Genomic DNA, 15,794 nt, shown 5'->3' on the forward strand with positions numbered 1-15,794 from the left:
ATAAGGGCTCTGCAGTGAAGTCTAGTTTCAATTTCGTCCAAGCTTCCGGAGTGCGATGCCTAGCCTGTACTGGGAACCATCCTCTGTTGTGGCACTTTTCAACGAATGTCAGTGACGGATAGAGATTCGTTGCTACGGTCGCATTCGTTGTGCAGGAATTGCTTCAGGCAGGACCACCAGCCAAGGAATGTCAGTCGAAGTATTCCTGGAGGAATTGTAATGGACGACATCACACATTGGTCTGCTTTAAACCTGAAAGGGACTCCAACCCAAGGGCACCAACCAAAGGCAGCAACATGGCCAAGGAAACTCCAGAACCTATGTTTACTTCCACTCAATCGGTATCCAATATCTCTCCTCCCCAAGTAGCTAACCTGGCAGCTACTGACAGCTTGGTAGCTGACACAGTGCACCAATGCTCGTCGAAGGTTTTATTCGCGACAGCAGTTGTCGTTGTTCAGGATTACGACGGCAATAGGATGCTAGCTCGTGCTCTTCTCGTTCAGGATCGGAGAGTAACTTTATCACCGATCAGGGTTTCTCGTAGCAAGGTGGATATTTCGGTTCTGGGCATTGGTCAGGTAGCATCCAAGGTCAAACAAAGGATTGTGGTAACAATCCGTTCCCGGTTGTCGGAATTCTCGCGCCAGATGGCCTTCCTGGTACTTCCGAAGATAACAGCCAACCTCCCAATCGCTAGCATCAACATCACCGGCTGGGCGATACCGGAAGGAATCGACCCATCATTTTGTGTCTCGTCGGAAGTGGATCTCGTTCTGGGAATTGAAGCATTTTTCGACTTCTTCGACTCTGGCAGGAAGATCTCATTTGGAGAGCGACTTCCGGCCTTACAGGACTCCGTTTTCGGTTGGATTGTCAGCGGAGAATTCGCAGAAGGGTTTGCATATCAACTGCAACACTGCAAGTACGGGTCGCTTGGAGGAACTACTTACTCGTTTCTGGTCCATGGAGGAGGTAGACTCCAAGTACAATTATTCCCCGAAAGAGACTCGCTGTGAAGCTATTTTTTCGAGTACAGTACAGCGAGGAGCGGATGGCAGGTACTCTGTATCGCTTCCCAAAGATGGAAACGTCATCTCTCGGTTGGGCGAGTCTAAGGAGATCGCATTCCGACGTTTTCTAGGCACCGAGCAAAGGCTTTCTAAGGACGTGAACCTCCGGAATCAGTACGTCGCCTTCATGGAGGAGTACGTACAATTGAGGCACATGCGTAGATGACCAAGGATCGATCAAATGCTGTTTTCTTCCGCATCATCCGGTTGTAAAGGTCCGTGTGGTGTTCTACGCTTCATGCAAAACGTCTACGGGACTGTCGTTGAATGACGCATTACTGGTAGGTCCTGTAATACAGCAGGACCTTCGATCCATCATCCTGCGCTGCTGTACGAAGCAGATAATGCTGGTTGCTGCCGTGGAAAAAATGTTCCGTCAGATATTTGTTCTTTCTGTTGATCGACCACTCCAGTCCATCTTCTGGCGTCCTTCACCATCAGAGGAAGTTGGAATTTACGAGCTAAACACCGTCACTTATGGAACAAAACCGGCTCCGTTCCTTGCAACTCGCTCACTCAACCAATTAGCGATGGATGAAGGAAGGCGATATCCGTTAGCAGTCAAGGCAATCACAGAGGATACATATATGGACGATGTCATCACCGGTTGCGATAACCTGCAGAACCAACTGGATAAGATGACGAGTAGCGGTGGTTTTCGGCTCAGGAAATGGGCATCCAACTGTGCAGAGCTCCTGCACGGTATCTCCAACGACAATCTAGCGATTCGTCCGGCGGACGGCATCAATCTCGATCCAGATCCGTCAGTAAAGGCTTTAGGTTTAACTTGGCTACCCGGAAAAGATGTCTTCCGCTTCCAGTTTGATGTCCCCCCGGTCGATTCCGATGAAATTCTCTCCAAACGCAAGGTTTTGTCGATCATCGCTACGTTGTTTGATCCGCTAGGATTTATCGGTGCTACAACGACAGCTGCAAAGGTGTTCATGCAGCTTTTATGGACGTTGGAAGATGAAAATGGCAAGAAGTTAGATTGGGACCAGCCGTTACCTTCGACGGTGGGTGAGTCCTGGAGAAAACTTCATATTCAGCTACCGATCCTTAACGAAATACGGATAGATCGTTGCGTGATCATTCCCAACGCAGGGAAGGTAGAGGTCCATTGTTTTTCCGATGCATCGAAGAAGGCATATGGCGCATGCCTCTACGTGCGACGTCAGGATCAGGACGGGAATATCAAGGTTAGACTCCTATCGTCGAAATCCAAGGTCGCTCCTCTTAAAACTCAATCCATACCGAGGTTGGAGCTTGGCGGTGCATTGCTTGCCGCTCAACTTTTCAAAAAGGTACGTAAAGCTACAAATCTTCAAGGCTGCACAACATTTTGGGTGGATTCTACGTGTGCTTTGCGATGGATCCAGGCTCCTCCATCCACGTTGTCAGTATTTGTCGCGAATAGAGTTGCTAAAATCCAGGCGATCACAGAAGGTTTTGACTGGAGACATGTATCAGGTGCTGACAATCCGGCAGACTTGATTTCGAGGGGAATAGGACCGAAGGATGTCATCAACAATGACTTCTGGTGGCATGGACCGAGCTGGTTAACTGAAGAGCGGAACAACTGGCCAATTTCGAATCCTGCTCCGGCAGAAGAAGGAGAGTTGATTCGTCGCGTTTCTATTTGGCTGCAGATCGCTTCAGACACCTGAGAATCGTCCAACTGGTTTTCTAAGAGCGGAAGAGCTATGGAAAGTAGAATATACGTTGATACGAAAGGTACAGGAAGAGGTATTTCCGACTGAGCAACGAGCCGTTCGGAAGAAGGAACCTGTCAGTAGAACGTCTCCACTTCGCTGGTATCATCCTTATGTTTGCGAGAATGGCATTCTAAGAGTCGGTGGACGTTTGCGTAATTCGAACAGCAAGCTTGTTTTAGAGGGACAAGGTGGACTTCCTGTTTATCAGAGGGTAGAGCGACCTGATCAAGATGTTACACTTGGTGGATGTTTTGCCTACATGGGATCGGAATAGCAATTTGCTATCTAGGGTGGGACCAAGGTTGACTACTTCACTCGACCATTCAATAGGAGTGCTATCAACATGCACCTTGACGTTAGCAGGCGGAACAAGCCGAGGTGAATTCGAGTGTGGAAACAGAATGGTTTGTGTTTTTGCTGCATTGATACAAATCTTGAGTTGAGGTTAGACAGCAGCACTCTTTTTATATCTTTTAAGGTTAAAGCAGAATGATGTGCAACCAAGTGGTACTCGATTATGACGGCTGGGTTTGGGAAGAAAGTTTGTTTTCATGAAATGTTTATCACTTTATCACTCATTTTATCATTTTTTATTTGTTCATTGAACAATGCTTGACATTTCCACTTTTTCAATAGTTTTTTCAGTCAAAAGCATTTCCCTTGATGTGTAGAAATATTGCTGTTCAATTAATGATAAAATTATTGAAATTGGTTTAGGGGCAGCTGAGTTATTTATGTTCAAAATCTTTCATAATTTTGTTACATGTTCCATTTATGGTTTTCACAAAGTGTACCCCCATATAGAAAGCACAGACGTAGTCCTACGTAAAAAAATAAAAAAAATTGCTCATATTTTGGGAATTTCACAGAGACTTAGAGATTTTCAGCGAAGTTTAAAGATTTTTAAGACAGTTTCACAAATATTTAAGGGCAGTATCAAGAACTTCATGAGCATGATTGACCGTCCGAGGATTCAACTCCGTTATTGCCAGATCAGCTGTAATTACACAGCGAACCAATAGACGTTGCGTTGGGACTAGCAATTATCCTCACTGTGTAAATACTGGAGATCTACAACTAGACAATACCAGCGCCAGTCACGTCCAAATGCTAGGAAATTTTTTTTTTCAAGTTCACGTAATTCCCGCTTAAATGGAAGCCGAGAACACCTGTGCACGTCCACGAGAAATCATTGGGATGTTGGATAAACGGGTTGGGATTGCAGCAGGATTCGTTTTGGTAAACGATATGCCGTATTGATACCCTAACGATTCAAAAGTGTGAATGATTTGTGGTTTGAACCAGTGATCTTCTACTCAGTAAGCAAATTCGGTCACCGCTAGTTCATCGAGCTCCTTATATGCCAAAACAATTACGATCAAGTTCCTGTTCAACTTGCTGCTACTATATTTCAATCACGGCGGCGATCTCACCGATGATGGCAACAACTGCTCTTAAGAAGGATTTGATATGAATTTCCAATCAACACGTCTTCCCTGAAACAAAAATTTTACTACTTTCATGTACCCGTCCCGCCAATTGGCTTTACATGATATTATGAAAAAAAGTAAAAACCTGGAAATGAGAAAACAGCTTTCAAAGATTTTACAAGTTTTCTGATTTGAAACTTATTTTAGAGGGATAAATTCAAAAATAAACGTACACTGTGATAGAGTGCATCTATGTTTACCAAAAAATATTGGATAACATTTCGTGAAATTTTTATTTCATGGCAAAAATCTGAGTGGGACTGACTTGCGATTACACTTAACGTCAATGAGAAAAATAACCGCAAGTCAGTCACAATTCCATGACGATGATGCATTCGTTTAGCACAGTATTGAACAGTAGGAAGATACCATAGTCCCATAGAACGTTATTGTATGTTGCTGGATTTGTTCCGCTGGATCTAGAACAATGGCCGGAACATATTCAGGTGAGTATGGGTTTTCATAAGACCAGAGCGAAACGTGCCAAACCCACCATGCGATAAATCAATTCACATGAGAATTCAAACATAAGATCAATAAGAGTCATGATGAGTGACCAGCACCATGTTGGCCACACCCGGACATGTTTCGGATAATCCCAGAAAAATGGTAAATCCTTTTTAAATCAAAATCTATCAAGCGATACGTCAAATCACATGAGAATTCAAAGCCATATCCACTGGCGGTCAAACTGAGCACATCCGGACTTGTTCTAGATACCCTAGGGGAAGTGAACAAAATCTGTGTTGAGACAAATCTCATGATGCGATGTGTTGTCTTACAATTTTAATTCTATAAAATCAATCCTTAAAACATATCTTTGACGTTGTATTATAGTTTATTTAATAAAATTCTTTTTTTTCTAATGGGACTCACTTGCGGGTACTTTTCACTGTGGGACAATGGTATTGTTTTGGCTTGGTATTGTTTTCAATTTTTCTTGAACAAACCATCTTTTTTTCAATAGCACATCTCAAAAAACATAGAAAGATAAACTGAATAATGATGCTAACTCAAAATTGATAAAACTGCAGATGGGACTGACTTGCGATTACCGGCAGTATTGCACTATAATATAAAAGGAACTTGGGATTGAATACATGATTTTCTATTTTGTAAGCAAAATCGGTCGCCACAAGGCCACCGAGCTCCTTATTTCACAAAACATTTATGAGGTGTAGCGTGACTGGGTGACACCCATGGCGGGACCATGGGTGTCTTCCCTTATTATATGCTGCAAAACAAAAAAAAACTTTGAGCGAATTCAGGACAGTATCGAGAACTTCAGGATAATAAAAAAAGTAAGAGGTTGTATCCAAGATAAGACCGTAGATTTGACGTTGGGTTACGAAAGGTAGTTTTGATGTCACAGTAAAAGTATAGTATATACTATATTAAACTGAACATTATCAGAGAAAAAGTTCGATAGGTTGAAATTCGGAAGCAATTTGAGAGTTCTGTTTGTGAGGTGCTCTGTTGATGTCCATGTAGTACAAGCCAATCCTGGACAGTATGTCTTGGATACAAGCGCTTATTCTTTAGTTAACTCTTTTATCAGTCATTTGTGGTCCGCTGGGTTGGAATCTTGGAAGCCAGTTTAGAACAATGCTGTAGAAATTTGTCTTCGATGTTCTTGGAGATGATAGCGGTGCGGAAATGAAATACGTATTAGGGAAAACACATCAATCCCAAAATCACGACGAGCAACTGATCCGATCAGTGGTTGAGGGCAGCCTTGATAGCTAGCTGCTTGCGGGGAGCCTCTCGTTGTGTACTGGAGAACACCATCACTTACCACACGCGATGATTGAATGAACAGCGTCTGTTTAGACCGGATGGAATTCAATTTTGAAATCTGTGTTAGGGAAAGCGCTTTTTGCAGGCAATCGGTGTCCATTTTATGATTATAGAAACACTTGAATATTTGTGCAATTTTCAATGGTGACATTTTGAAAAATGGTAAATCCTTAATTCTAACAGATTTGCAGAAAAATTTCCTATCGATTCAAAATTAAAATCAATCATCAGACCACTTACATGCCGCGGCCGACTTTGGGTTCTGAAATTGCACCCCCAATGTTGCCTTAAAAATATATGGTATGTCAGATTTTAACATATGGGAACTGACATTCGATTGATAAACTTGACAAAACATATTTATTTATTTATTTATTTATTTATGACTAAACATCAACAGGCGTTATTGGCCCCAACGATGTAACCTAAACTAAACATGAAAAGTACAAAAAATAAACATCATTAAGTCGAATCAAGCTGAACTTTGCATTTGGTCCTAATGACATTCCCAGGTATTTTCAGCACATTGATCGATTAAATAAGCTTTTATCTAGAATCTATGACAACAAACACAAAAAGAAACGGTTATGTACTCAAGTTATTAACGAAAGAGTAAGTCAACGAAGATAATCGAACAATGTTATTTTGGACCTAATGTAATGCTCAGCTTGAAAATGTTTCAAAAAGACTCTTTATCATTTATATGGTGGTCTTGAAAAGGACCGTTTTGTCATGATGGTTGAGTAATGCTGAGCTAATAGGGTGTTCAAGACGGATGAGGCTGGCGAGCTGAATGTTGTTTGGAGCAAGGGTGACGCGCTTAGCATAGATGACCCACAGCGACACACGAAGAAACTAGTTTCGATCCATAGTGCAGCGGCTTCTTCCTCCTTCTATGGATGCTCATGTGGGCTCTGCAGCTCGCTGCTTGCAGGCTGCCTTTCGTTGTGTACTGGAGAACAATGTTCAACGCCACACGCCGAAAGCACTGCTGCTGCTGACACCGACGACCGGACACCATCACACACGGTAATTGAATGAGCACCGTTCAGTGAGACAGGATGGAAATCGATTTTTAAATCTGTGTTAGGGAAAGAATTGCAGGCAATCGGTGATAATTTTGATCACCATTGCAACAGTTGGACATTTGTGTATTTTTCAATAGTGACCTATTAAAAATTAAAAAAAATTATTCAGATTCGTAGATAAATTTCCAATCGTTTGACTTGTTTGGATTTAAAATCCATCTGCTATTGACAGTCATTGCCATTGGTCAAAACCTGACCCCTTTTCGTAATGTGATCGATTTTGGTTTTTTTTTAAATTGCACCCCAATATGTTGCTGAAAGACGTAATCCTACGTCAAAATCAGGATGAATCCAAGAACCTCAGGACAGTTCAATTAAAATCAAGGAAGTTAAAGTTACTTTACAGGCAAGAAGCTCAGCGATTTTCCGAAAACTTAAGCAAAGTTCCAACATCTACAGGGAAGAACTGAGATTTTAATGATTTTCAAGCTGTTTCATTATTTCCAGTGATGTGTTTTGAAGAAGACCTGATATCTTTAAAGTAGATCCATTAATTAATTGCTGGAACTTTCAAGAAGTTCCGGAGAATAATGGAATAATCCGAGAATTTCAGGAATGTTCTGAAAATTTCTGCAAATATTTCAGGCAAGTTCCCAGATTAACAGGAACGTTCATGGAACGCTAGAGAAGCTCCGAGAACTACTCGAAAAATTAGAAAAACTAAGAGAAAATTCTAGAACTTTTTGAAAATTTAGGAAACATTGATCATTACACTTCAGGCCAGTTCAATTATTCTGGAAAATTGCGGCAACTTTTAAAAACATCTGATAAATTCAAATCTAGAAAACATTATTGAAGTTCAGATATTTTTTTTTATTGCAGTTCCAGTAGGTATTTCAAAGTTTTACCGCGAACTGATAGCAGACACGTTCACGTTTAAATTAGGGAGAACAAAATTCTCTGTACAGTCCGAAATTACAATGATGGGCGCTCCATTAAAAACAATCAGTGAGCATCTACCTCCCAATTAACCATGACAGCACTGGTGAAATGAACTTAAGATAACAATGACAATGAAGCGATGCATCACATGCTTCCAACAGGTTTTGGCCGGTGAACTATAATTTATATCTTTCATAAGCATTCTGAAAGCATCCCTCCAACAGCGCCAATAGGTAGCCCTTAATCGATTATTCTCACCATCCCTCCAGGTACGTCCCGCTGCTGAACCCCCAGATGAAGACCTTCCCGGTCGACGGGGTGGTGCTGACCAATGATAACCTGTGCAACCAGTTCGTGTGTCAGATACGGCTGACCAATCTGGAGCGCCGTTCCGTTGGTGAGTATCGGTGTGAAATTTCCGGCGATGCACCGCAGTTCGCCCTGGCCAACGGCAGCCGAAACATGACCGTCGAAGTGCTGCCCCAGCACGATCCAATCATTAGTGGTCTCGCGGCAACCTACTATCCGGGGGAGGCGATTGAGGCCAATTGCACCTCGGACTTGTCCAGCCTCGGTACGAGCCTGTACTTTTTCGTGAACGAAAAAGCGGTGAGCATGAGTGCGATGTGATGCGAGCCGAAATTCCGAGTAAGCCAATTTATTGCCCTTTCTCAGATTCCTATCGAGTACCTTCAACCGCTGCAGGAGACCACTCTGGAGAGCGACAGTTTCCTATTGCGGTATCGAACGTTGGAGATGCACCTTCCGGTGGATAAACTTTTTCCCAAGGGGGTGGATCATGCGGCCTTGCACATCAAATGCATATCCGCCATCGATTCGTTGCGGACGGCCAGGCGCGAAACGACCACAGTTGTTGCCGTTCGGAGCCACCACTGGTCCTGGATCATCGCTAGCATGAGCAACGCCGGTGCCGGCGGTGTCCACCGGAGCAGATTTTTCCAGTGGAGTAACATCGGTAAGTCATTTTTCAGCAGCACATAAAAAAGCTATTACCTTCCTACCTACAACTCTGATTTGATTCGATTGGACAAATTTCATCAGCTGAGCCATCGCATCAGATTCGACCGTCACAAACTACCATAAATCAATCCTCCTTCCCCCCCGTCGGCCATTGCTTCCGTTCCGATGCCATCAGTCAAATCTCGCCTACATCCGGAGATCGGTGCCGATTACGGAGGGCGTGATTCTGCTTCTGAGCAGTGACTGCCCGTGAGTTGATGCAAACGAAGAAGATACGGGTAGCGATTTACGATTTATACTGCATCAGCAAGAGCGGTGCAGAGCTGAAACGCGGCTGCCAAAGTCGTAAATTTTGCCTTTCATTATCGACATCTCGGCATCAATCAGTTGGAAATTGATCAGCTGATGCCAGGGATGGAGGCTTTTGCGATTAGAAGGTGATTTGAGAGGCAAATTGAAATTGAAAGGATATCGGAGACTATGGCTTTCGACACAAAAGCCGGAGGCTTTGTCGAATCGGTAATGCGGCTCGTGACGAGTTCAAGGTTAATCGATGTCGATGGGTCGGAAATTTAAGACGGTTTGAAATTCAATTGATTTACTGGAGCTTTTTATGGCGACAAGATGGGTTACTCTTGTGTGCATGAATTGGATTTGGTTTGGCATGAACAAAAAACCTCTTCGAGCGGTTTTGAATGTTCAAGAAGAATTGTGGACACGGCTCCATTCTATCTATCTCAACGACTGAGGTATATTGCATTGCTATCTCTTTTTCTTACATGGAAATGTTACTCCATTATCCTCAAATCAATTAATAGGGGACTGTTACAAACCTTGTTTGAAGAAAAAACTCATAATTATTTTTTTTAAATCCGTAAAGATGGTATATCTCTGAATCCAAGCCAAGCTACTTTTCAAGTTTTATCATGGTTTTAAAGCTCTGTTCTGGTCTTCTTATTATTCTTTTTCTTCGCATTTCAAGCTTATTGCTCATCACTTATTAGCTCATTGCGTGCTCTCAACCGAGAGTTCCAGATGCATTAGCCTTCTTCAGTCTTTGTTAAAGTTCGAGAAGCAAACGCGACTGGTCTGTCCTTTCCTATACAGCCTTGCAATAAAACTACTCCGAGAGCAAAATTGCTTGCATCAGTAGTGAGAACGAATGGTTGATTGAAGTCAGGGTATTGCAATACATCACTTTGTGTAAGCAATTCCTTGCATTTTTTGAAGGTTTTCACAAATAAAGGTGTGTGTTCAATTACTTCACCTTTACGTAATTGAGCTGTAAGTGGCTTGGTAATTTTCGCAAAGTCGCGAATAAACCGCCGATAGTACCCGAGAATTCCAAGAAATCCCTTAAGTTGTTTTTGGTTTCTTGTTAAAGGCCACCTTCGATTTTATTGGGGTTCGGTTTGACTCCCTGATCGGTGACAATATGACCTAGGAAAGCTACTTCTTTTCTAACGAATTCACATTTGTCTAACTGTAATTTTAAATTTACTTTTTCAAGGGCTTTTAATATTTTTTTCCAAATTTTCTAAATGCTCCTGCAGAGAGGTAGAGAAAACGATAATATCATCCATATAAATGAGACAACATATTCCAATATATTCTCTGAGTACATGATCCATAACGCGCTGGAAAGTAGCTGGTGCGTTTTTTAGACCAAATGGCATACGCAAATACTCGTATAGACCATGATCTACTTGAAATGCTGTTTTTGGTACATCTCTGGGATCCACCTTGATTTGATGGAAACCTGAGGCCAAATCGAGCGTGCTAAAATATTGGCATTTACCCAGTTTATCCAGTATCTCTGTGATATTGGGTAAACGGTATTTGTCGTCTATAGTTTTAGCATTGAGCTTCCTATAGTTTACTAAACGCCATTTCCGTTCGCCAGATGCATCTGTCTTTTTTGGTACGATCCATATGGGTGATATCCAAGGGGATGTGCTAGGTCTAATGATACCTTGGTCGAGTATTTTTGAAATCTGTTTTTGTACTTCATCTTCATGGACAAACGGATTCCTGTAATTTTTAGTATAAGCAGGTAATTCGTCACATGTGTTTATAGAATGTTTAACTACGTTGGTAAATGACAAGTTATCACCGTCCGTGTAGAAAACATTGGGATATTTTCGAAGCAATCTAGTAATTTTAAGCGTTCTTCTGAATTGAGGTGATCAGTTCCTATTTTATTATTATTATTATTATTATTATTATTATTATTATTATTTGATATAATTCATCTGACACTTTTTTGTCTTAATGAATAACATAATGTAGGGTTCATACAAATATACATAAATAAAATTACACAAATTTAGTCAAGTATTACGAAAATGGTCAGTAAACCGTCGTTGCAGCGTGGACACCGGTACGTTGAAGTCGAATAAATGAAAAACTTCATCAAAGGTAGCTGACATAAATCTAACCGGATCATGCTGTCCATATAGGGTATTGCGGGGTTCAAACTGTAGGAAATTTCGTCGTCGTAGTAAACGTTCGGGGGCGTAGATATTCATTCTTGCTAGTAAGGATGGTGAATCAATGTCATTCCTGAGGATTTTAACGACGAACATCGCGTGAGCAACTTGACGTCTATTTTTCAGCGTTTCTATTCCGAGTAGTTGACAACGATCCTGGTATGGTGTCAGATGCTGAGGATGACGCCATGGAAGGTTCCTGAAAGCATAACGTACACACTTCCTCTGTACAGATTCGATTCGTGTAATCCAACTATCGTGATAAGGACACCAAACGATTGCTCCAAATTCCAGAATTGACCGTACTAGAGCACAGTACAATGACTTCAAACAGAAAACATCACGAGACACCACCGCGTCCTAGCAAGAAGTACGGTCGACTTGTTTCGCGCTCCGTTAATTTGGAAGTTTTCTCGCTATTATCTGACGTAAATAATCAGTTTTTCTCGCTTAGTGATTCCTGGCATAATTCCGGATAAATTTATCAAAAAGTGAGTTTTTTTTCTGAGAAGAAAGTGTGTTTTCGGAATCATCGAAAATTGTTTTTGCGATTGGCAATTCGCCAACCATTTTGCGCACCATCGGTGCGTGGTCACGCATACCTGTGCACACGGATCATCGTCATCAAGTGTCAGCATCTGCCTCCACATTCAAACCGCTCATCCATCATCGTGTGTGCAGCTGAGTGCCGAGCTTCATACAAGCACACACCAACGAAGACCGCCCGCACACGCGGATCGAAGATCATCAAAGCTGCGCGTCGCTCCGCTGCTGTGTAAACGCTCGGTGATAGTAGTATAGGATTATCAGATAAGTTTTTGTTCTTGTTTCTTTCTTTCTCCCATCTGTTAAATTTTAAGTTTGTGTTTCTGTGTTAGTATTTTTTTTTCTTCGTGTATTGTGTCCGAGTAATTTTGATTATCGTTGCAGTGGTAGAGCGTTTTTCGCTTCCACTAGTACGGCAAAATGGACATTTTGTCGGAAGACGAAATGGACGTTTTGTCGGAAGACGACACCACTTTGCCACGCGATAGCAAAAAGGGTCGAAAACGTCTGTCATCCCAGAAATCAGATGATGCCATCCCTGCTTCTCAGTCTGGTAATGGACAGGGACAGATAAGCCCCCGATCGCGAGCCTACCCAGAAGACTCGACTGGCCCATGGGTTGTTTACTTTCAGCCCAAAAAGAAACCTTTGAATGTAATGCAAATTACTAATGATCTGACGAAGCGGTTCTCGGCCGTGACCGAAATCTCGAAGGTGAGGTACAATAAACTTCGCGTTGTCGTCTCTAACCTGAAACAAGCTAACGAGATTGCTGCCTCCCAGCTCTTTACACTCGAGTATAGAGTGTACATTCCAGCTCGTAATGTGGAGATCGAAGGTGTGGTCACCGAAGCGAGTCTGACCCCCGAGATCTTGGCGAAGCAAGCGGTTGGCCGTTTCAAGAACCCCTTGCTTCCCACGGTTGAGATACTGGAAGTCCAGAAGTTGAACGCAGTATCTTTCAGCGAGGGTAAAAAGAGCTTTACCCCCACAGACTCGTTTCGGGTGACCTTTTCTGGTTCAGCCCTTCCTCACTACATCGAGTTGGGAAAACTTCGGCTACCTGTGCGTTTGTTTGTTCCTCGGGTCATGAACTGCCAAAACTGCAAACAGTTGGGACATACGGCCTCTCACTGTGGCAGCAAGGCACGCTGTTCCAAATGCGGGGAGAAGCACGAGGATGGCGCCTGCACAGTCACTGCACCAAAATGCGTGTACTGTAAGGGAACTCCTCATGGTCTCTCATCGTGCCCGGCGTACAAACAACGCGGGGAGAAACTAGAACGCTCTCTTAAGGAGCGTTCCAGGCAGTCTTTTGCAGCAATGCTAAAAACAGCCACACCATCAACCAACGACAAAAATCTCTTTGCTGTTTTGTCTGATGACGAGTCTGACTCTGACTTGGCTGAGGAGGGAGTTTCTTTCAGTTTTCCGGAAGGTTCTGCACGGAAACGAAAACGCATCCGTTCGCGAAAAGTTGCAGATAAGGAACCCCAAATCAGCTTGCCCAAATCAAGGAGTGATGGAAAAAAGGAAGTTTCAACTCCTCCTGGTTTCCGCAGAACTGATTATAACCAGAATTTTCCATCTCTCCCGGGGACATCAAAAACCCCTGATGGCCCATTTTTAAGAACAGAAGCCCCTTCTTCATCCGGGTTGTTCTCATTTGATAAAATTGTGGACGATATTCTCAAGTACCTCAATATTTCTGATCCTCTCAAAAGCATTGTTCTGGCATAACTCTCTTGAAGCAATTGACATTGAAGTGGCCCCTCATTGCAGCAATCATTTCCTTCGATGGATAATTTTCCAAACGAGGTCGGGGATTTGATCACTGTTCTACAGTGGAATTGTCGAAGTCTCATTCCTAAATTAGATTCTTTTAAGTTTTTAATTCACAATAATGATTGTGATGCATTTGCTGTTTGTGAAACTTGGCTCTCTTCAGATATCGATCTTCCTTTTTATGATTTTAACATTATTCGATTGGATCGTGAGGATTCGCGTGGAGGAGGGGTACTTTTGGGGATCAAAAAGTGCCATTCCTTCTATAGAGTGAATCTTCCACAATTTCCAGGTATTGAAGTTGTTGCATGTCAGACTATTATTAAAGGTAAGAGCCTTTGTATTGCTTCTGTTTATATTCCTCCTAGAGCCGTTGTTAATCGAAAACAACTTTCAGATATCTGTTCGGTACTTCCTGCTCCACGGTTGATTATGGGAGATTTTAATTCCCACGGTACAGGCTGGGGGGAACTGTATGATGACAACCGTTCTACTTTGATATATGACCTCTGCGACAGCTTTAATATGACAATTCTTAACAATGGAGAAGTAACACGTTTGGCTGGCCCATCCTCGAATGGAAGTAGATTAGACCTCACACTTTGCTCTAACTCATTATCGTTGGATTGCACGTGGAATGTGATCCAAGATCCCCACGGTAGTGATCACTTACCGATCAAAGTTTCAGTTGCCAGTGGGTTCAATCCGTCGGAACCCGTTAACGTCGCGTACGATCTTACCCGTAATATCGATTGGACAAAGTTCAAGAATGTGATAGAAGATGCCCTAACGTCGGTAGAAGGGCTTCCACCGTTGGAGGAATATAACCTCCTCTCCAATCTGATCTTGGACAGCGCGCTTCAAGCTCAAACTCGGCCGGTTCCTGGAACGTCTTTCCGTAGGAAACCTCCTGCCCCTTGGTGGGACCAGCAATGCACTGAGGTTTATCGTAAAAAGTCCGACGCGTTTAAGCTTTTCCGGAAACGTGGAACACCCGTACATTTCGAAGCGTACTCGGATCTTGAACGCGAACTCAAGAGCCTCATCAAAGCCAAGAAACGCGGATACTGGCGGCAATTCGTGGACGGATTATCGCGCGAAACGTCGATGAATACGCTTTGGAATGCGGCGCGAAGGATGCGTAACCGGTCTTCAAACAACGAGAGCGAGGAGTACTCCGATAGTTGGATTCTCAAGTTCGCGCGAAAAGTATGTCCTGATTCTGTGCCGGCACAGATGATTCCTCGCGAAACGACGAATTCGGTAGACGAGATCAGCCAGCCTTTTTCAATGCTGGAGCTCTCACTCGCACTCCTTTCGTGTGGCAATTCGGCTCCGGGGGCTGATAGAATCAAGTTCAACTTGTTGAAGAACCTCCCAGACGTCGCTAAGAGGCGCATGTTGAACTTGTTTGGTCAGTTCCTGGAGCTTAATATTGTTCCGGATGATTGGAGGCGGGTGAGAGTTATAGCCATTAAAAAGCCTGGAAAACCCGCGTCAGATCACAATTCGTATCGTCCCATTGCGATGTTATCGTGTATTCGAAAATTGTTGGAGAAAATGATCCTTTTTCGCCTGGACAAATGGGTTGAGTTGAACCACCTACTCTCAGATACTCAATTTGGTTTCCGTAGGGGCAAGGGAACGAACGACTGTCTCGCGTTGCTTTCCACTGAAATTCAGTTGGCTTTTGCTAATAAAGAGCAAATGGCTTCTGTCTTCTTGGATATTAAGGGGGCTTTTGATTCAGTATCGGTTGAAGTCCTTTCAGACAAACTCCACGCTTGTGGCCTTTCTCCATTAATTAATAACTTATTGTACAATTTGCTGTCAGAGAAACATATGAGCTTTTCTCATGGAAACTCTACAGCTTCACGATTTAGCTACATGGGCCTCCCCCAGGGCTCATGTTTAAGCCCCCTTCTGTATAATTTCTACGTCAGAGAAA

At 42.9% G+C, this 15,794-nt stretch overlaps 1 protein-coding gene across 1 annotated transcript in view; it reads left to right on the forward strand.

Annotated features, from left to right (window-relative positions):
- LOC135704817 (uncharacterized) overlaps nucleotides 1–15,794 on the forward strand; it is a 191,730-nt gene that overhangs the window by 136,666 nt on the left and 39,270 nt on the right. Inside the window, exons 3-4 of the mRNA XM_065226335.1 lie at nucleotides 8,315–8,654; nucleotides 8,721–9,021. Of these exons, the coding sequence (XP_065082407.1) occupies nucleotides 8,315–8,654; nucleotides 8,721–9,021 (641 nt within the window). The remainder of the gene's footprint in view (nucleotides 1–8,314; nucleotides 8,655–8,720; nucleotides 9,022–15,794) is intronic.

The sequence above is a fragment of the Ochlerotatus camptorhynchus genome, unplaced genomic scaffold (genome assembly GCF_037179485.1).
Source record: "Ochlerotatus camptorhynchus isolate MF236.1 unplaced genomic scaffold, CSIRO-AGI_Acam_v1.1 ptg000248l, whole genome shotgun sequence".
In the NCBI taxonomy this organism is placed as follows: domain Eukaryota; kingdom Metazoa; phylum Arthropoda; class Insecta; order Diptera; family Culicidae; genus Ochlerotatus; species Ochlerotatus camptorhynchus.